General features: G+C 36.0%; 1 protein-coding gene across 1 annotated transcript in view; it reads right to left on the bottom strand.

Moving 5' to 3' along the window:
* Positions 1-3,470: 3,470 nt before the first annotated feature.
* LOC145671841 (cationic amino acid transporter 4) overlaps positions 3,471-23,974 on the bottom strand; it is an 85,074-nt gene continuing 64,570 nt past the window's right edge. Inside the window, exons 4-6 of the mRNA XM_081741067.1 lie at positions 15,186-15,405; positions 10,003-10,164; positions 3,471-4,612 (exon numbers count right to left, since the gene is read on the bottom strand). Coding sequence (XP_081597193.1) covers positions 4,383-4,612; positions 10,003-10,164; positions 15,186-15,405 — 612 coding nt within the window. The 3' untranslated portion in view covers positions 3,471-4,382. The remainder of the gene's footprint in view (positions 4,613-10,002; positions 10,165-15,185; positions 15,406-23,974) is intronic.

The raw sequence follows: 23,974 nt of genomic DNA, 5'->3' as shown, positions 1-23,974 counted from the left end.
TTATTTTGATAGACCTATTTTTATTCCATACCTTTCATCGAACTCGTATTCCTTTTCCTATATGTCCTACAGACAAATATGCAACCAGAAGCAAGTAAGCATCAATAATTAAGAAAATTCTTACAAATTTGAAATTACTTACGGAGGTCGCTGGCAAGAGGATGTGATAAAAGGAAGGGGGTCGTCATAAGTGAAGTAGGTTGGGACAGTCTGCTTCAACAAACTCATAAGCTGGCTGGATAGCCGTTGAAATTATCCTTCACATAGAGGTAAATTAGCAAAAACTACTTTGAAGCTTTAAAATATATATATATATATATATATATATATATATATATATATATATATATATATATATATATATATATATATATATATATATATATATATATATATATATATATATATAATGATTTTCTAACATAAGTTGATTGACTTATTCAGATTATCTTCGCATTCTTATCGCTACTATTGGAGAATCAAGGTTTTAAATTGGACATTAGATTCTTTAAAACTTCAATCATTTGTTAAACCCAGCGATGGCCAGTCTATAGCGAAATGCGGCATGAAGACAAAACAAGAATTATATTTGAGGGCCACTTCTCTTCCCAGGGCCGGATCCACTGATTTTCTGACAAGGATGCACCAATAAACTATAGGTATGCTACATTGACTTGATCCCTAGTCTTTCGTTGCAAGCGCTGCTATCGGCTGAAGGAATTCCACTCGCTTTCTCTCGCTTAGCAGCAGCTGAACCATTATTGGCTCAACGCGTGGGTGTGTGAGGGTGTGAGCGTTAGTTCGCATTTTTGCCACGGCTCAAGACATTTTGGCAGCACAATACCAGTGCATTTGAATTAAATTTGAATTATTTTAATGCCTTTAGCCTTCTGTTGTGTGAATGAGGCATACTCTTTTGCTTTCTGATTTTTTTCTTCAATCTTGGGAAAATAGACAAACTCTTGCTTTCGCAAAACTCCGCTTTCTTTTCAGCCTCAAACGGACACATGACGGCAGAAAGTTTCGGAAAGTGTTGCTATTTTCACTGCTAATTTCTAATTTTAGGTAGTGCATATTTAAAGCGAAAAGGGGTGCACGTATACCCCTTTAATCCGGCCATGTCTCTCCCCCTCCCCCAGGCGATAGTTTTCTGAAAGTGAGCGTCAAACATTTTCTGAATATTTGCTCTATTCTGGATACAAGTATCTTGCATCTTGTTTCATATGTTCTAGACTAATTAGAGCCGAAGGTACGAATATTAGAAAATAATTATATGAAATCTGTACTTTTCTATACATCGGAGCTGCACCTTTCTCCTTACCTTGAAAAATCGGCTTAGGTAACCAAAATATTGGAAAAAAATATTTTCACAGTTAAAAAGATTTGAATATATTATCATTCCCAGTAACATTTTTCTGTTCGTTTTTCTTTTTCATGTATATTTGCAGTCAGCTAACTGGTTATCACTGGTTTAACCAGTAAAACTTTTATTTTCCAGATCGGTGATACTAATAAACAGTTTTGTAAAGAGAATTTAAAGGATGAAAGATATTTTTCAAGGATATTTTTTTTCGTAAAAAAATGAATGAAATTGGTATTTAAAAATCAGGGGCGGATCCAGGACGGACTTTGGGGGGGGCGGTGGGTTGTAATACTGGTACTTAGAGCTACTTTTAAGAGCGTTAAACTCGGTGATGGGTTTTATTTATATATAAAATAAAAAAGTTTCCTCTTCTGGGGGGCAATCGCCCCGATCGCCTCCCCCTGGATCCGCTCCTGCTAAAAATAATACTTATTCGGTGACGAGAGAAAGTTCATTATATTCTTAGTATAAATGCAAAAATGGTCTATTGCTAATAGATGGCAGTACTGTTCCTTCCTCTTTCCAGTGTACTTTTTTTTGGGGGGGACCTACATTATTCACAACAATTTAATTCATAGATGGTACAAGATAAGCGTACATTGAGAATAGGGATGCCAATTCAAAAGGTATACATATTACCTGCTTTTACGATAAAATTGATTCTTAATATCTTTAAAAAATTGTGTTTTATATACGACATTCCATGCCTTGGTAGCCCTCCCTGCTGGTCTAATGGCTGCGGGAGCACTTTCTGTGCACGGGGTCGTGGATTTTATTCCAGGTGGATGAACATTGAAATTTGAACGCTATTACGGTGGTTCGGATTCCATTATAAAACTATAGGTCCTCATCTCACATAGCCTCGGTATTAAGAATGGATGCTAAACTTCAAGAAACAACAGCCGCATTTCATTCCTCCGTATAGATTTACTTTACCCCAGCATAAGCATAATGGTTACAAATACACATTGTTTTCTTCGCAAAAATCGTCTCAAAATGCATCTTAAAAAAAATGTTATCCACTTTCAGGAGGTTTATTTCTTGACTCATCAGAAGTGAATCGTGCCCGTGGATTTCCTCGGGGGTACTCCCGTTTCCTCCCACATTTTCATTATACCAATTATTCCTTCATTATGCATTTGCCTAAATTATTTGTGCCCTAAGCCTAACAGGCACAAAAACGTGGGACGTTAAACTGAAAGATTTCATTTCACTTTTCTGCGCTGTACAGTAGGGGAAAAATGAAATTAACTATCACTTTCCGCTCCCTTGAGCAGGAGCGGATCCAGGACCGAATTCTGAAGGGGGGGCGGTGGGTTGTCATACTGCTACTTAGAGCTACTTTTAAGAGCTTCAAATTCTGGGATGAGTTTTATTTATATATATAAAATAAGAAAGTTTCCTATTCTGGGGGGCGATTGCCCTGATCCCCCGTGGATCCGCCACTGCCCTTGAGTAACATAAACAAATGTACTCAAACCATATATATCAACAGTGAACTTAAAAAAAAAACACAATTATTTAAATCTGATACTTTCTTCAATTATGAAATAGTTGCTTTATATTTATATAAATTCAGTCGCAAAATTTAATGAAAATTACGAACGTCTCTTATGTTTGTTACATCTCAAAATATCGTCGAGAAAATGCTGACATATCCACGTTGTCTTAATAACTTTTGTAAACGTAGATGTAAATTATATACTTTCAAAAAAATAAAATGGTCGCTTTAAAACTTTTAAGAGTCTTCATCCCGGCGAAATTAAAATACCGCTAATTTTACAGTAATTATGTGATATTTTCAAATAGATAAAAGATAATTGAAATATGGAACAAGAGCGCCCTAGACAATATTATTTGGCGTGAGGTACCGTTATCACAAGTCACCTTGTGGCTTTCCGTTTTCAGCCTTTTAGAAACGCGAAAATAAATGCCGATTTTCAAAATGGCTCGAAATCGAAAGCAGATAAGTGAGTCGTGATAGCAGTATCTCATGTAAAATGATATTGTCTAGGGTGCTCTTGTTCCACATTTCGATTATATTTTATCTATTTGAAGATATCACATAATTACTGTAAAATTAGCGGTATTTTAATTTCGCCGGGATGAAGACTCTTAAGAAGTGTCAAAAAAAAAATTGTCCTTGTAAATTTACTATATTTCATTTTGTTCATTACTAGGAATTTATTTGTTATTTCATTCAAATGTTGGCAACAAGTAATAACAAAAAGTATCCAAAACTCTAGCAAAACCTTGTAAATTTCTTGACGTAAGAGCTGAAGACAAACTTTAATTTGAGAAAATTCCGTAGCTTATTAAAATCATAAGGAAAACCCACTGTCATCTACATTTGAGTTTCCTTTATTACGTTTCGAATTTAATTACTGCATCGTTATTAAGAATTATAACGTTCAATGTAAAGGTATTAAACAGTTATGTTAATAACGTTAAGGCATTCAGTTAACCATAACCTTAAGTATTCAATTCACGCATAAGTGACCATAACCTTCAGTATTTCGGAAGTTAAAAACGTACATGAAGGTGATACTATAATCAGGGGTAAAAGTGGATCTGAAAAGGTAGGGGGACTAGGTGGATGCATAACGACACGCTGCCCCACTGCGTGTCTTTGTCCATTGTATTTTTTTTTAAAAAAAGGGGGGATATCAGATATTTTCTAGAAGTGGGGGGGGACTTCGTCCCCTTTTGTACCCCCTCACTTTTACCCCTGACTATATTAGAAAATACTCCTGTGTAAAACCTCTCATTGTTCACAGATGCCTTTATAGATATATAAAATACTCACAGGCTAGCACGTATGCTACCTCATTAATACTTCCGTCTCCGTGTAAAGCATGTCTTACATGTTTAACAGAAGACTGCCGATTACAGAAGAAGGCCAAAGCTTTGTCTTTGACAACACCATACATCTTAAATAAACTTCCACTATTAACACCAAACATACAGTACTTTGCTTGAATATTCACTAGGCTAGTTAATTTCGATATTCCTTGCCTTATTACTGTGGTATTTCTTCTTCTTCGACGATAGGTTTCTTGTCATCCGTTGCCACTGACTGCACTGAAGGCGAAACCTTTTCCTGTACTTGTGACAGGGAGGCATGGCTACTCTCAATCGAACCCCATTGGCCTTTAACTGCTTCCGATGACGTCATCAAGATGGCGTATGCACTAACCGGTTCAGATTCTTTACTGTGATGAATCCCGTATAAAAAATACACCAAAAGACCTGTAACAAGATAAGAAAATACATTGAGTATACATGTTTTACTCATATACAAGAATAGTTTACAATGGGGTAACTGATTTTCTTTTTCAGGTGACCCAATTTGTGTCTACAATACGCTTATATAACGTTCCAGTAACTTCTAATTACCAAATCACTTTTACCGGTACTTTAAGCTTCCCTGATTAATCGTAAAAGTAAAGATGTGCTGCCAGTTGGAGTACGCGCTTTGTGATTAAACTGTAGGCCCATACCTCATATAGTCTAGCTGCTGAGAGCGACACTAAACTCTAATCCGGTGGTTCCCACCCTGGGGGTATATGATACTGAGAGAAATAAATCGTGAAATTATTAAACCACTACAAGTAGAGTAAACTGACCAAACATCGGATATTCGAGACAAAGATGAAAACAAATCTTTGTCAAACTTCGAGTATTTATATACTGATCTATCTTTTTTATTGATTATTGTTGTCCTGTCTATAGTAATTGATTGCTTGTAAGTAACTGCAAAAACACAAAATAGAAAAAAAAACTTAAAGCTGAAGAATGATGCCCTAATATCGGATAAGGGTGTTCCAATATCGGATGACAATATATTACAAAGATATTGTGTATTTCTTATGTACTTTTAAGTATTATTTGTATTTACGGGAAAAATGGGCTATTTAAAAAGGCACAAACTATCAAGGAGAAGAAGAAGAAGAAGAAATATAAAGAAATAATTTAAATTGGTATTATTCTGAGATTTTGTTTGTTATCGTTGCTATGACGATTTGTTTTCTTGTTTTAATGTCGTTGCTATAGTATTTTAACTAGAAAGATATAGATGTAACGAGGAACCATCTTGTGTAATCTGAATGTACAATATTTTAAGGTGTCGAACAAAATATACGTTGAAGGATAATAAGATATATTTGAAGTGCATTACTGCATCGAGTTATTCCAGATAATCTCGTGTATTACATAAACATTTAGAATCAGGGCATATATAACACAGTTCACGGCAGAATTAGCGTTACAATATTCTATTTATATAATAGGAATGGATACTTGTAGGTAAAGTCTGAAATTAGCCACGAAAATATATTTGCGTGTGTTCAACTTATATTTAACGTGTAAACATAGAAACTTGTACAACTTACAACTGCTTAACAAATTACTAGATAGCTCTATAGGCAAGTAGTTGCATAAAAAACAAAGCTTAAAAGTTTATGCTTCGAATATCACTTTTTGACGTAAGAAGTACAAAGATCAGATGCGTATGATTTCCATTGGTCATCATCCATTCCAGCACTGAGTTCATGAGCCCAGCGAATGCACTTAGTACAGCGGATCCATTCCTCACAGTTTCACCAAGCCAGTAAAGTCGACTACGGTACAAACATTCCTCGTCCGCACTGTCTTCGATATTAAGTGGAACGATTCACACGATCCTGTACACTCATTAGAATGTAGGCCATCTTCAATGTCTTTCGGGTTTAATAGTGGTCTATCCTTTCCAAAGAACTGGATCCCCTTCTAACGAATTTGCTTGGTAGACCTTTTGGATTGGATACTCTTCTTCTCAATGGACGTCTTATGCAAATTTGTTTCAACTGTGGGTTGTTGGAATTACTTCTTACTTTGGAGACATTTTTTTTTTTTTTTATTAGAATCTCTCTTCAGACTTTCTCTCTCCAGCTTTACCACTTATGCTTCTGTGGTTCACGAACCTGATCAGGCCGTTGCTCTCTCTAACCCTTGTCGTTGCATCTATTGTCACCATCCCTTCATCCATTGCATGTAACTTCATCAATGCACCCCTTTGTTGTTACTGCAATAACTGGTGCCACTATAGACCGCCTTTAGCTATGGCACTGGTAGGCAAGGTAATTTACACGTTACATGTTTTTATGTAAACTACACGTAGTTTACTAATAATTTATGCCACGTAGAAAACCAATTTTTTACACAGATGTAAAGATTTTTCCTTTTTCTAAAAAAATCTAAAACCATTCAGAAGCAGAACACAAAATACAATTTCTTCAAATTTACTAGCTGCATCAACTAAAGCGAAGTCTAAACTTTCAGAATTTACACTATAATAATAAAGACTGCGGGCGGGGGGGGGGGAGTAGCGAATGGCTTATATGTTTCTTATTATTTTACCCTATTTGCAAACTGGGGAATGGCAAAAGCATTGAAAACTGACACCGACAAAACAGCCGACAGCAAGTGTGAAATGGTGTGCGTTTTTATGAGTGCAGAAAGCCGTCACATGCGGCGATTGCGAAGGCATATGTACTCGTATACAATATCAAAAGCAAACATTGTTGTTGCATTTGTGCCAGAGATGGGGTGGGTCGGTGGGTCAGTGGGTCAAGTTTTCTGAATGGGTCAGTGGGTCGTGGGTCAACAGCATGTGACCCACTGTGACCCACCACCCATCGTGACCCACTGCGACCCAACGACTCAGTATGATCTACCGACCCTCTCTGCTCACTGCATTGTAGACTGGTAAATTTGTCTCCGTTTTACTTTCAAGACTTTCATTTCCCTTTCTTTTCCACTTGTTTCTGTCTACTTACCTGAGGTGAGTATATCTAACCAAGTGAAAAAAGAACTTCGGACACTTTTGGATATTGATATTTTTAATAGCAATAATAGCAATAGGACTTACACTACAACTTGGCTTTCGAGACCTGTGGGCTTTTAGAGCTAACTACTGTGTATTAACTCTTTATTGAAAATAAACAGAATGTGTTCTAGCATTTTTTTTAATTCTCCTTTATGTGGGGGGGGGGAGAAACACTTTCTATATATGGAAAATTGGTAGTGAGTTGGTTTGTAAAAATGATCGAAAACGATCGATATTATTTCAGAAAAAAATCAGAAACAAAAAATACAGTGCTTGGCTTCATATATCAATTGCTTTCTGCTATAATAATTGCTGAAGCTTATGTTTATTATATGGAGGGCTCACAACACAGGGCAATCAACCCATAAAGTTGTGAGAAAAATAGGCGTAAAATTTGTACTGTAAGCTTAATTACACGGAAATTTGAAGTTCGGATTGTACGCATAATTGTATGGAAAATTTTACACTTTTTTCCCTTTACGTTGGTCTACTTACTTTGATTTGGAACTTTGAAATTTCATCCTTTTTTCCACTGAAAAGTATTGATAATTCAACAAGGAAATAATTATACTATGATAATTTAATTGAAATTCCTCGTAATTTGGCACATGGCAAACAGTAGTGTGGTAATTGAAGTAGAAGAAGGAGGGAAAGAAATTCCCATTCACCTCTGAACACTTTCCAGGAACCTCGTTCCCTTACGCTTTCTAGGCGGGGGAGGGAACTTGGTAATGGTATCAAACCTTCGTGTGTAATTATAAATACAAAAATTAAATTTATAAACAAATAAGAAATCATCAGTTTATCAGACTTTAATTGATAATTTATTCAAAAGATTCCCTATCAAAGGCGTGGTAGATGAAGTTTCTGTTCTACATGGGTCGACATTGCCAACTGACATGGTCGATATGGAAAAGATGTTGTATGGTGATAGAGAGATGATACTTCTTGCTGAGTATTTCAAACCTGACCAAGAAAAATCGTTATCAGACTTGTCTAACAAGTAGATTGTCGATGAGAAGTTGCAGAAATCGGGTAGAAGTATTATCAATTTCCACGACAGAGTGTGAACGGGGATTTCCCCTTATGAATTTACAGATGACTGATATTAGAAATAGATTAAGTGCTCAAACATTGTCTAACTTGTTGCTCATCAATGTTAATGGCCCACCGCTAGACAAGCTCAAAGTAGACAAGCTAGTTATTTCTTGGCTGAAGGATGGACATCATTCCACTGCGGATGATTTACCGCCAAAAAGTTACCAACAGGAAATAAATCCGATTTCAGATTTGTTTTAAGGTGGAAAATTACGAGTTACGGAAAATGTATACTTGTATTACTAATGGCTTATTTATGTTATTCAACTTTGTACCTATTTTTTAGTAACTCTCTTCTTTGCTTTAGATAAACTACTTTGAATAAATATTCATAATAATTGCAATTATGCAGATTTGTAACTTAAATTTAACGTGGTGTTTTAGTGATTACACAAACTACAATTATGAGCATACTTTATGAAGATGCTCTCACATAGGGTACCCGAGCACCTTTATACCCTATGAACAACTGATTTTTCAAGTCTTTTGTGAGAAAATACTGTGAACTGAGAAACCATAGCCTTTTCCATATTGTACAGGGGTATTTTCCTGCGAATAGAAGTTTCTTGTGGAATGTGTTTAGAAATTAACACTTGCAAGAATACTCTCTTAGTACAATTATATTTTAGGCACACACTAATTTTTCCCCCACCTCGAACTGTTTCAATTTCCTCAATGACAAACACTTTACCATTTTATATTGTAAAGGTCAGATCCACCGTTATTGTAACAGAGTGGAGCTTGAGCGATTGACTAGAAATTCAAACTCCGATTAGTGACAATTTCACAGTCTTGTTTTATTACAAGTGTAAACTCTTTAGTCAGTTCAGAAGAGGCCGTGGATCGTGTTCCGAGTTGATGACGATGGATTTTGGTGAGAGTAGGTCAAAGTGGATGAGAGTGGTTCATGGTGGGTGGTGGGTCAGAGTGGGTCACCGTGGGTGGTGGGTCAGAGTGGGTCACCGTGGGTCGTGGGTCATGGTAGGTCGTGGGTCAGAGTGGGTCATGGTGGGTGGTGGGTCAGTGGGTCGTGGGTCAAGTTTTCATTGACCCACGCCAACTCTGAGTGCAATCGTCCCTCATTTCGCGATGACTTCTCTGGCTTAGAACTTTTGTCGACCACAGTGGATTTAAAACGTTAAAAAAATAGAATTTTTTATACGCGTCTATAATCATGCGCGGAGATCGTAATACTTATTTGTTATTTATACAGGTAAGGATATCTTACGAAATCAATATGACAGTTTATAAAATTTAAAAATTTAGCAAGAGCCCATAGAAATTTGGAAGGAATCTTTAGAGATTTTTGTTTGTGTCAAACTGAATAGTAACCAGCTCGAAAATCATTTCATTTTAATTTGTATGCTTGTTTTAAGTTGTCTACGTACTTTACATAGTTTACGTGGTTTTTACACTCACGTAGAAAACTTTTTTTTTTTTTTACATGTCCAAACCCGCTGGTAGTTCGACTAGTTTTCACCACTTCGGGTTAGGTAAGAATAGTGGAAGGATAGTGATGACACATAACGTAAAAGTGGGGCAACTGTCTGCCGCACTCTCAGCTCTGACAATATTGCTCCCTTGTTTATTACAATAATCTAGCAAACACCAAAGAACAACATAGGAAAAACATACATTGTTTAGACGTAAGATGTATCAAATGTAACGTGCTTACCTAGGGCCATCCAAACAACAAATCGTATCCAGGTTAAATAGTTAAGGTTCACCATTAGCTCGATATTGCAGAATATGCTAAGCGCCGGTATGAACGGTACAAACGGTACTTTGAAACGAAGGCCTTCTGTATTCTGGTTATGTGCATACATTACTAACAAACCTGTAAGAGTTAAAAAGGAGAGAGAACGTTAAATTTAAAATATTAGCATTTATACCATATAAAATGTCACTGATAGACATATTGCTTTTATTCCTGTGGTCCTCAGCGACAATTCGTACTATCTTTATTCTGTGCTCTGTCCATTTTCTACAAAATATTTTTTTTAAATCATCATTAAATGTTCCAAATAAAGAAATGAATTGATATATTGGTTCAATGATATTTGTACTAAATGCATCTACATATTGTTAGAAACTAAGTAAAAGGTCTCCTTTATCAGAACGTAAACTTTAGCATATATGCACCTTTACTTTTAAAAAGTAATGAGGTAGGTGTACGCAATTTCGCCATATTTCCAATTTCGCCACTCACTACTATTACGAAAGTCTTAGTCGTCTTAGACGTCTACTATTACTTGTACAGTATATTTTTGAAAGTTTCATCTGATCATATATTCTATTTTAGTCTTGGTTCTGGCTGCCCTCATCCCCAGTTTTTACTTTCTAAATTCTCCTTTGTATACTTTACAAGTTTCATTCTCTTCTGTTCATCAAACAATCCGTTCGCAGATGACGTAATGTTGAGTTGATGAAATTGCCTACCCTCCTATCGGGCAATTTCGTCACTTGGAAGGTTATAATTTTGCGTATTTGAAAGACATTAATTGTGATCTAAAGAACAAACATTTTTTCCACACGTATCTCGGTAGGAATAAAAATCTACCTAACGCGATCATTACCATATCAATGTTCAGGATTTTTCAATGATCTTTCAATGTGTAGTGTGACGATATTGTACAATCCTATTCTATATGTGATCAATGCATGAATTGCTAGGACATAGCTACGCAGAAATTCTGAAGTTTTCTGTTGTGTTTACTTCTAATAAATAAGGCACATCTTTGAACATCAATTCTTTTGCAGGGAGGCACGGTGGCTCAATGGTAGAGCGTTCACCTCCGGTGCTTGGGGTCCCTGGTTCGATCCCAGCTCGCGCCGTGTGGACTTTGTGGTGGACAAACACCATGCTCATGGATTTTCTCGGGGTTCTCCCGTTTCCTCCCACTTTCTTCATTCCACCATTTTCACTCATCTCTCATCATCACCGTCTCCTTTAGCCTAACCGGCAGAACCGTGGGACGAAAAACTTAAAGATTTAATTTCATTTTTTCATCAATTCTTTTAAGTAAAAAATGCAATTAAAACATCCTTAACTTTCGGTACCGGTATTATAATCTACAATGAACTCGAGAGATGGTGCAGCAGAGCGGTGACTTTCAACGATGTAGTTTTTCCTCATTTCTACCTGTGTAGTAGAGGTCTGCACGGACTCGGGGCTACAAAGTATAAATCACTTCGGGCCTGGGCCCGGGCCGGGCTCGGGCCGTAAATTTTGAAATATACAACCATATTTCTCGGGTCTAATTTTGTAAATATGCTGTACAACGATATTTATTGGACTGTTCTTTCTGGAGAACTTTAAAAGCACAACTGCAAAATTAAACCTCTAATTGCTGTAAATAAAAATACAATTTTGCGCTAATTATTAAGTTTCTATAATTCGGGCTTATTTGATTATTACACGAACTCGGGCCGGGCTCGGCCTAAATGCTAAAACATATTTCGGACTCGGGTCGGGCCTCACTTTATAAATTCATGGGCTGGGCTGGGCTCGAGCTAAAAATTCCGGCCTACTGTGTAGTCGAGTTTTCTTCATTCTTACTGTCCGGCTCAAACCTCTTGACGTTTGGCGAAAGCCAATGGGGAATAAGAGCGACGTTGTCAGATTTAATTTGCTTTTGTGTACAAGTAGAACTGAAACGTTTCTATCATGAAACACAGGTGGGAAAACGTAGAAGACCAGGGTGTCTACTAAAATTCCAAAATGAAATTTAGTGACTTTTTCGTGACCTTTTCTTTATCAAACCATAAAATTTCGGAACATTCTCAAGAGCTAAGTAGGATGTGAATGAGGCCGAATTTTCATGCATGCGATTTGGTAGCGATTTTGTAGCGTCTAAAGTCGACCATAGACATCTTTGACGGTGAATTTTGATGTTTTGTAGAACAAAATGTTCCAGTCTGTACGTATATTTGTACAGATGAAAAAAATCGTGACCCAAATGCTAAATTTCGTGACTTTTTCTTGCCTCTCATGACCGTTTTCTCATTTCGTGACTTCTTCGTGACATTCGTGACTTTCGTGACCGATAGACACCCTGTAGACGCTTCAAACTAAAAGGTGAAAGAATAAAAGCTGGTTTAGATTGACTTGTATATGAAGGAACAATCTTACAATAAAATAACGAACCACTGTACGTAGACTCATGCTTTTCTCCCCTAATTATTTAGAAACAATTTTCTTTTTTCCTAAATATACCCTAACATTGTATTAACTAAGAGATTTTAAAGTGCAAATAATATTTCTCCCAAGCCTCGAGTATTAGACAACCTCGCGTAATTTTCATTGGATATTGCAAGAAAGAGGGAACGCCTTAAACGTCAAGAGGTTTGAGCCAAACAGTAATCAAGTAACTTCCCAATCTACTCACAATGTTGGGTCAATATCGAAACTTTTGTGGCTGCACTCACTTGTCAGATTCAAACCCACTACTAGGAGCACTACCTCTAGAACTCATATAAAGTTTTAAGTTCGTTATTTGTAATTATTCAATACCTGAAAAGCTTTTTAGACAAAGCATTACACGTATTGATCCCTAAATAACCCATGACTTCAAAACTTGATAATATTTTTAAGCAATGAATTAGAAAATGACTTTAAAAACTCGCATAAATTGAGCCATGTTGTAGAGTTATTAAAGAAAGATACGGAAACAATAAATTAATGGAAGACACGGAAAATAAACCCTTCTTAAAATAGAAAAAGGACGGATCACTGAACCATTATTTCTTATATCGTTGTTTATTTGTGTGTATATGTTGATTAATCATGAATAAAGCCATTTTATAAGGTTATTAGCGTTTATGTTTTAAAAAATTAAAATTTTAATTTAAAAAGTAGAATCTTAAGAACCATTTTCTAGAAAAAACATCCTCAACTTACCTCTACCTGCTTTACTACGCTACCGTAAAGAATTATTTGCTCACCATAGTTGGGTAATATCGTTTTACATGTTGAGGAAAAAATCATTCCCCTATGGATGTAAATTACCTATTAAAGATTTTAGAGACGTTAAACATTTTTGAGAATATGTGTAGCCACTGTTTTACTAATAACTGAATAGAAATAACTAGCAGTTAACAACTTAGGTTCCGCATTCCTTAACCCATGCGTGCGTCTGATGTATCTTTCTTCCACAGTACCTTTCGATCAAACATCACTATTATAGGAACCAATTAACGCAAGGGCACCAACCTAGGAACGTAAAAACAAAGCCAAAGAGAATGATATGGTGTCAAGTGAGGTGATTCGATGAGCCAAGCAAATCAATCAGAGGATTGCCATTAAAGTCTAAACATAGGTACCTATGAAGCCATCAGATAAATTCATCGCCACAGAAGTGAGCTTCAATGTGATTATGGAGAGGAACCTAATCACCAGTGTTTCTAAAATTTCCGATATATCCATCGACCCTCTTGGAGTGGACTCCGATTTTTATCGTGGCCTTGTTTTCTAGGGGAACTATGAATAGATATCCGTTCGGCCATAGCCTTGGAGTCGACAAATCAATAAAAAGGAAAAAGCATGCCTGGATGCCATCATGAAAGATCAGCATAGGTATTGTGCTGGAATAAATTCTTTGGTTAATCCATTCTTTTACCAACTTTTCACCCTTTAATGTCTCAAGCTCCATTTCAAGTAGTCCAGGCCCAAGATCGCAGTTTGTAGAATAAATCCTGGGATGGAATTGTTAGCCTTAATCCCCAAATATCCCCGATTCTACAATATGAGACGAGCTGCGGTGCTAACAACTGTATACGTACACACTATTTCCATCCTGTATCCAACATTGTGTCAAGGGAAACAAGTGAATAGCAGTATGTGCACTGTATTGTGCTACTTTTGGATTAAAATATCCACTCTCATTATGTTCATACCCTCTGATATAATAATAATAATAATAATAATAATAATAATAATAATAATAATAATAATAATAATAATAATAATAATAATAATAATAATAATAATAATAAAGAAAGCTCATTGAAATCACTTACTACACATTGAAAACACTTGAAATCTTGTTTCATGAAAAGTATTCCCAGCTTTTTAGCACAGCGCAATATTTTGAAATCGAAAATTTTTTAAAAAAATATTCAAATTAGAGAAAACTTGTTTATTATCTATGGACCGAGCAATATTTTCTGAAAAATGAGAAACTGGTTCTCATTTTTTTTAGAAAATTTTACTCAAAATTAATATTCTTTTGTTCGTCCTTGAGAATGAAAATTCATAATTTGAGAAAGTAAAAACAAGTAACTTTGTTAGTTATGAGAAAATATTCTTATCTTGAGAAAATCTACATATTTCATTAAATTTTTAAGAAATGTCGTTCTCAAAAATGAGAACATTTCACACAGGCATTATTTTGTTCCTCATATTTGAAGAAACGATAAAATCTCATACAGGATAACAATAAAATTTTATTTCAGCTCTTTAGTGAGAACGTGTTTGAAAAATAATTACATTTTTATTTCTCAAATTAAAGAAAAAGTATTTATTTACTTCGTAAATATTTGAGAAAGTATTTTCCTCATTTTTCAGAAAGGATATTTTTAATGGTATATAAATTACTAATAATCTGAACAAGCAATCGAATTAAAAATATTGTATTTCAACAAGTAAGTAACGAAAATTGTATTTTAACATTTGAACGCGTATAAGAACTATAAATACTTCATCCGACTCTTTTCTCAAACTTCCATTCGACAAAAATTGTATACAACATATGATGGAAAGGTATTATAATATCGAACAGACTCTATAAGGAAATAAACGAAAATAAACTAAATAAATAAGCACTTATATTTTTTTTTTTTTTTTTCAAATTTACTTACACCCTGCTAGACAGACAAGAAGAAATGCCACCAGAAACGCTGACCACCAAATTCCTCTCTTCAATTCTGACGTTAAATATTGTAGCACCAAACACAGAGCGGCACAACTACATGAATACACGAACACTGCACCAGACACAGCGCCCCCTGGTTGATATCGCCCTACAATGGAAGTAAGCCACCGGAATCCTGGGCGCAATCTTCCTACTTCTTCCAGCAACTGGAGATAAAGGGAAAAAATCACATTAGGTGTGAAAATTTCGTAAGGATTACTCTCGGAAACTTGCTTTTTTTTTTTTTTTTTTTTTTTGTCAAAAGAGAGGGGCCAATCACACACTATATGCAATCAAATTTTCACTGTTTTAGAAAAAAATTCAAGCAAATAGAGGAAGGTCATGTTACGTTTCTGGACCTATTCTATGACATCTTCAGAAATGTAATACAATTTAACCAAAAAATATCAAATAATGATAGTAGTAATCAGTGGCGTATTTAGGGGGGGTTCTTCCGGGCTTAAGCCCTCCCCGAAATCTTACTTACTATAGTGAAGTATATGAAATATCTTGCAGAATTTTCACATTTTCAGGCAAAGCCCTCCCCGAAAGTTAGCAAAGCCCGCCCCGAAAGAAAATCGTAAATACGCCACTGGTAGTAATAATATAATGTCAATCGTAAAAGAACGTATCGATAAGGAAGCATTTCTCAACTACAAGCTCCCTAGAGGATAGGAAAATCGTTTAGATAGATTTTTAGACAATACTACAGCTTGAAAACAATTTGGGCTTATAAATTAGCTCAAGAAATAATTCCAATAAATTTTCTAATAATTATTATCCAAAAGCAGCTTTGATTACTGGGTAATTACAAACAACTAAGAGCAAAATTATAAACAAACTTGCACAAGCTTTAGCTAAATAATAATAATTTATTATTCTTTGATTATTAAGAGTAGATGTGCACATTTACGCTTTGTTTTAATTGTTTTAAGTAGATCTAAGCTATGTACAGGACGTTTTGCAAAACACTCAACAACCTTTGTCAACGGTAGCGTATATAGATGAAATTCCAAGCTGTACACGCTTCCTTCTTCAGTATACGTACAGAAACGTAAAAACTTACATCTTTTAACCGCTTTAGTATTTTTGGTAACTTTTGTTACCATGGCGTAGTATCGCCTTTGACCGTTTATTTAGGTTTTATAATAGGTATTTAAGCGGTTTTTTTTATTCGTCAAGTCAAGGATGGATCAAAGAACACCCCAGATGCGTTTTGGAACCGGATGGTCAACTTGGCGGAGCCAAGTAGAAGCGAAGAGATGGTACTTCTCTTTTTTTTAAGGCAAATTTTAAAAAGAAATGTTCACACCTTTAGTTTTCAAGATATCAGATTGAAACTTTGCATACGGATTGTGTGAACCTTTGGATATTTCTCAAATTGGGTATTGGGGAAATACCTACGTGAAACCGAGGCCGGGCCCGAGGGGCGCAAGTGTTCAGAGGGGGTGCTTTTTTCAGAAAAATTTCCGGTTTTTCCAGTTCAGATGTACGATACGGACGTGTGAGTTGTCCCGTTGGAAAGTTTTCGTTATACTGAAGAAAATGGCGTGTGAACAATGACTCTAGGCCAAATAGTAATGACGCAGTATATATATATATATATATATATATATATATATATATATATATATATATATATATATATATATATACATGGCCGAATTTAGGGGGCTGCACCGGAGCACACTCACCGCCTTTACTGTAAATATAGACTATCTAAAATGAGAACCTAACAGTGAAAAAGCAACATTTTCCGAAACGTTCTGCTGTCATGTGTCCGTTTGAGGCTTAAAACAAAGCATAGTTTTGCAAAAGCAATAATTTAAGTGGATTTTCTGAAGGTTGAAAGAAAAGGATTGACTGAACAAAGTAATATTCCTCATTGAGGAGTAATTGAAATCAAATGTTGTGGTAGTTATTGGTGCACCCCCTTCAAAAAATCCTGGATCCCGTCTCTCTCTCTCTCTCTCTCTCTCTCTCTCTCTATATATATATATATATATATATATATATATATATATATATATAGTCGCTGCGCCTCGAAGAACCGCTATATGACGTTTTAGTTGAAAATGAGTTATGCCATGCAAATAAACCTCAAAGCTCAGGCAGCATCCCTTATGATGTGATAAGTGAATATTCAATTATTTCGGCACAACAATGAAAAAATAATAGGTAAGCTTCAAGTACTAATCACGTACGTATTGATTCTCTATGTGCTTATAAAAGCGCAAAAGATAAACCAACGTGTGCTATGTAAACACAAAAATAGTAATATAATACTGTCCAAGCAAGTTACAACAATATCCAGTGCATACCTCATGCCGTAGGAGTCGGAGGACCACCGATGGGCAACTAGAGATACCTCGCCAAACATTGGCGGCCCCGCAGCGACAATCCGCGGTGGCCCCACTTCCGTTTTGCCACCAGCGGCAGAGACGCAAGGAAACGCCAATGGACAACAAAATTACTCCCCCAAACTATGTTAAATCTCCTATATGTGTAATTTGTTACATTAAGGAGAGTCTAAAAAAACACTTTTAAATAAGTAAAGAAAAATACGTACCCCAAGGTAAGCGCGAACTACCAACCTTTGGATTACTAGGCGCGTGCTCTTCCGCCTCGGCCACAGAGGGGATAGTCGAACAGTCGCTTGTAGAGACATAAATCGTTGCGATATTTTTAATTTAGCTAATCAGAGTGCTCCTGTAACTGTGTATATTCGACGATAACCGTTTGAGATTAGATAAGATCCGTTCGCCATGTAATTTAATAACAAAATGACGCGCGTCTATTTACTTTATTTCATTGTTCTCCCATATTCACTTTCAAATGATCGGCTACAGTTGTCATCTAAATTCATACAATTATACGCACTCATCTCAAGATTTTTCACTTCATGATGTAGAGGCAAGGGTTATTCTTGACCTCTGTAGCTCACTTTAGGAACAATTCGTCAGGAAAAATAATATATAACAATAACCACATGCACATGACTGGGGATAATTCGTGTTGGTCCCTTCGCGATTCTCCGCGACGAATCGAAGAAGCGGGGACCAAAATGAAGTCCTCGCTGCTACGCAGTGCTAACTTCAATACTCCGACTCTAGATATCTCTTTCGATTCATCGAAGCCCTGCCGCCAGTGGCATACTAGCAGCAGTCCTTCGACGCGTCGCTATAGCGACGATCGACATTTACCCGCCAGTGGGCCACTAGGTGTTGGCTACGTTTACGGCATGGGGTAATATTTGGCAAAATTTTAAGAGTGGAATGTTTTTTACTTCTCCTGAAAAGTTGTGGTTTTAACACATAGCGGTTCTTCGAGGCGCAGCGACGATATATATATATATATATATAGTGTCCGGAGGCAAAAGTCCGCAGGGGGCAAAAGTCCTTTTCGGGGTTTGGGGGTACTTTTGTTGGAGTTGTGCAACATTGTTTGTGCTGCAGAAAGATTAAATGGCGGCAGTGTACTGTTCATGTCACTAAAGGTGTGCGGTGAAATTTGTTAATACAATGAGGTAAGTTATATTTTGTCTTACTTTGATGTAATATTTTGTTTTATGGGAAATAGTACTACAGTCTGTGGGAGAAGTGTGAGGTGCTAGGTGGCCAGAGCCGAAGCTACTATTTATTTAACGTTACCAACACAATAAATAAAAAAAAAATTGTTGAAGGAGAGTGGTTGGGAATATTTAATTAACTGAAGATTTACATAAAATGCAAATATTAGAAATATTATAAACGTAGTTATTTATTCCCTCTTGGAGATTAGGTTTTTTCCTGTTAGGGCCGCCACTTTCTTATGAATTTGGTAGAGCAAATATTAATTATTTTTGTAGAACAGCAGATTTTAGGGCCATTTGCCTAACAACTATGCTCAAGGATGCTATAAATAGTGAGTCCGTAATAAGTTTTAATTTATGAAAAAAAAAAAAAATCTATAATTGAAATTTTACAGGTAGCAGCCTGTAAATGATTTCACTATTTCATGGCTGTTAGTAGTTTTTTTGGGCAGTATTTTCTTTTTGAGCCCTATGCAGAGAGGTGGTTAACATATACATTTAAGGGGAAAATGTCTCCTTGAATTACATTTTTGAAAAAAAATTGTCATTAGTGCAGGTACTTACCCTACAGCAATTGAATACACAGTTGTTTCGGTAAGAGCTGACAGATTTATTTTCCATGAAGAAAACAGGCATTTCAACCGTAGTAGATGAGATAATATTACTTATTATACACTATTTTTTTTTACCTTTTTAGTGCACTATCACATGAAACATATAACTTATTATTTGATATATATTTGATATTTAACACACTTAAAAAAAAATAAATGAATGAGAATAAACTGATAACTTGAAAAGGTCTGTTTGACCTTTAAAAATAAAAAAACTTTTATAGAAAATATTTATACACTTATTTTTATCTCCTCATAATTATCTAGTTTTTCGTCTCTAACAGTTCTAGAGGAGAGATGTATTAAAATATCGAAGCAACATATTTTACTATTATTTGTTACTTAAACCACAGAGTGAAGATAAAAAAAAAAAAAAATAAAGAGAATTTTAAATTTTGACGCACTGTTTTAAAATGTTACTTGACGTACTCAAAGTTCCAATTCACTGACCCAGTCTCCTCCAAGATGATCATTCCACCACGTGAAAATGTTCTGCTAGAAGATAAGGTACACTGAATGTGAAGCATTCTATAAAGGAATGTTCAGTAGTTCCAATTTTAAACAAGCAAATGGTTACTTGTAAGCCTTGTGCTAAAACGTCCAAGGACAGGCTCAGTATAATGGCGTTACTGGCCTCTATGTTGTATCTCTATTTGAGATATGTAACGATATATAGATTTCTCCCATATTGGGAAACTGCAATTGTCCCATATTAACTCTGGGGTTGTGAAGAGATTTTAAAGTAAATGATCTCCACTGAGAGTCCTAAGCACTCAGAGATAGATGAATGTTAAGAATGATTTAGAAATTAAATTTCCATTATTACTGAAGAGAATAGCACCACTGACGTATAACTAAAATAAAAGGTTAAGTTATACACTGTTTGTCACTGTACTATTTCATGTGCTTTTGAGTAATTTTGTACAACTCACTCGCGATACTGTAGTTCACAGGACAAATCCCGGGGAACCGAAACTGTTTTTACCGCGTCCTGGGTCTTGAACTCTGTACTGGAAGTCGGATGACTCCCTTTAACACTGCAAAACTACCTTTTGTTACTTCACGAGTTTAGCTTCAACTGCCCCGTTTTCCACAGAAAACGAGTATATGTTTTGGGCAAAACACAGGAAACGAAGAAACTCGCTTTTTCCACCACCCTTTGACAAAGGGTTCATGCCTTGCGGCGAATATTGCGGGTGGTCTTCCGTGTTAATGCCCTTCTTCCAGCTACCATCTGTAGCCAACTTTACCTTTTTCGGCTGATACGTGCTGCCCCTCCCTGATAGCGGACAACACGGAAGCTTAATGCTCACAGCAGAAACTATGGATGATTTCCGCCTACTTTTGTTTTCTTTTGCTAGTTACATATGAATGAAATACAGAAACATGAGATATTACACATAAAAATAAAGTTTAACATATAAAGATTACCTATATATACAATTTATTAACTGTTATCTCCCTCAGAAGCAGCATTCTATCCAAATACTGTGGCAGTCGTTCAAACCGTCTGCTTACTAATGCAGCCATGCTTTCTTGGAGAGAGATTGAAGGAAACATTTTTGATAATTATTTAATTTTTACAAATACAAGATCTAAGTGTCTTGTTCGATAAGGGAAACACGTTGTTTAAAAATAAACAGAATTTTATGCGGTCTTTCTAAGAACGATTTTAGCTTAGTACGTAAATATTAATATTAAACACATAAAATGAGTTAAATTAAAGTATACATTTTCAAATTGGTGTTGCCTACTGGGAACCTAGCAAGAGGCTCGCTAGCCAGGTTACTGGTTTTTGGTGAACAGGGGGGGAGGAAGAGACGCTGACGCTAGATGCAGTGGAAGTCACACGTATAGAAACCAATATTTTCACATGTAGACGTGAAAAAGTTTATGGCATTTTAAACAATAAGAACTCCATGTTTCAACACATTGTATCAAACCCAGTGTAAATTCACCAACGGAAGTCTCTAGGCTACTTCCTGGGTATACGATACTTATTTAGTTTCTATTCTGGGTCTTTCTTTCCGTGTTGAGTTGAGATAGACCTCCCAACCTGTAGTATAGGCGACAGTCAGTCGGGAAAAAAAAAAAAAAACTTTTTTCAGCTCTAGCTCTTATCCAAGCGTTCTGAAAAATCAAGTATGATTCTTATAGATTCTCCTTATTTCCTCTTTAATTAATTCTTCATCTCTGCTTTATATTCATTATCTTCCATCATCCCCTGTTAGTTATGCATTATGCAACAATGACGTAATTATATGCAACCCATTAATACATTAAATAAGGCCTATAAATGTAATAAACACAATGAATTAAATACAGTATAACACAATATTGTATTAATATTTACGTACTAGGCTAGGTGTTTCACACATAAATACTTATAATATCCAATAAATATGCACAGAATATGCTAATATTAAGAAAATAATTAAATCACAAATTATCCTATTTACATATTCATATGCAAATGTGCCCCTCATCTGCATTTTGATATGCAGATGATGTAGATGGGCATCGGCCCTCTACATAAATTTCCCCCCTATGATTCTAGGTGCTGTACTTTCTAGTACAGGACGTAGATCATACGGAGGGCACATTTTTGTTCCTGAAATATTAGAATTTTACAATACATCCAAGGTTAAAAAAAAAAATAAATGTTAAACACACAATAAACATAATAAATGCGAATCTATATTCAAAAGCTAAATAAGAGAATTCAGTGTTCCCTGAATTACATGAAAACATATGACATAAGTTCCCAATATATACACTTACACTAATACACTGAAATATTTACTAACACTATCACTATATACACTAGTTGTTACTTCCGGTTGCGTGATGCATATTTGTGTGATTTGTGTTTTTTTTATGTACCAGTACCATTTTGATCTTTCTCGTTTTTAGAGATGTATGGTTTCAATAGAAACGCATTTTTTGTTATTTTTGCTTTTTTAGTTGCTGGATTTTCTAGTGTGTATATGTTTCGGCCAGTGGCGGCGACAATCTGCCACGGTCCCGAGTACAAGAGCAAGAGCTTCTTTGATACACCTGCTAGAGCATTTGACTTGGGGAAAACTTTAGTTAGAACAAGATTACTTACTTTGTACTTTACAGTACGGTGTGACTTGTTAAAATTGCGTTTTTGTGCAGCAGCATTTCTTTTATGGTTTTTTTTAGCAATTTTTACATAGTACTGCACGTTATGGCGCTTATCCACTTTTGGGATATTAAACAGCCTGGCTATGTCTCTTGACATAGACTGCCCAAAGTGGCACTCAAAGGCTGACACGCCAGTGGTTAGGTGTTTGGCGGAATTTAAGCACTTTTTTATCTTTTTTAAGTATTTGGGCCACAATCTTTGGTTATCATGGCACAATTTACGTAGCAAACGTACTGTAGCCTTGACAGCTACCTCTGCCATTTTTCCTTGCGGATAATATGGCGTCGAAGTGATGTGCCTGATACCAAGATTTGCTAATTTTGTTTTCCAGCGGTTAGACTGGAAAGGTGACCCTCTGTTTGTTAAGACTAGTTTCACACTAGGATTAACCTTTAGATACTCCTTGAGTTTTTTTATGGCAGTGGTAGTGTTTGCCTTTTTGCATGCATACAATTCTATTAGTTTGGAGAAAGCATCATAAAATACTAATACGTAGTGGACTCCCCCAATTCCCTTGGTTAGAGGCCCTAACCAGTTAGCACAGACCAAGTAGCTTGGCTTTTGAACTACCACGGGATTCAGTGGTCCCGGACGATAACATTGAGGGGGGTTGCTCTTTTGGCACAGTTCGCAGGAAGCACAAAAACGCCTTACACTTGCTTTCATTTTTGGCCATACGAAGAATTTTGTTAGAAGCGGAAGTAGTTTACTGGCCGACAGGTGCCCTCGATCTGAATGGTAATAATCGAGCAGTGGAACTACTAACACTTCTGGGATGTAAATACGGACTTCTTTCCGGTCACGCTTGCATAAGCGCCCGTTTAAAACTTTAAAACGGTGACAAGCACCGTTCACCTTTGGTGAGTTTGTCTTTTTTTTGACGTTTTTCTTGATCTTGCCGTAGACAGGATCTGAAGACTGCATTTCCGGTAGTATGGCTATTATTTTTTTTAACTTACATGGAATTTCCGTCAGGATGGACATCAGCGACTCCTGGAGGATAGGCTTCCGTGCAACACTGAGGTTTTTTTTTGTGTGAGGAGGGTACTTAGAGTGATAATTACTTAGATTCTCATTGGACTTGACAAACTGGAATTCAAAATTGAAATTTGAGAGTAACATCGCCCACCGGGTGATACGCTGGTTTGTAAGTCTACAATAGAGAATAAATTTAAGAGCAAGGTGGTTATTGCGTACTATGAATTTAGTACCAACTAAGTACTGCTTAAACTTAACAACGCCATCTATGAGTTTATAAAATTTTTTTTTGTTATAGAATAGTTGCGTTGTGCGGCATTGAACACACGTGATGTAAAAGCAATGACACGGATGTCATCATTGTCATCACGCTGGTACAATAGCGAAGAACACGCAATATCACA

This window comes from Thermobia domestica, chromosome 15 (genome assembly GCF_964235325.1).
Source record: "Thermobia domestica chromosome 15, izTheDome1.hap1.1, whole genome shotgun sequence".
Taxonomy (NCBI): Eukaryota; Metazoa; Arthropoda; class Insecta; order Zygentoma; family Lepismatidae; genus Thermobia; species Thermobia domestica.
Note: the sequence above shows the minus strand (reverse complement) of the source record. Positions and strands in the feature narration are given on the sequence as shown.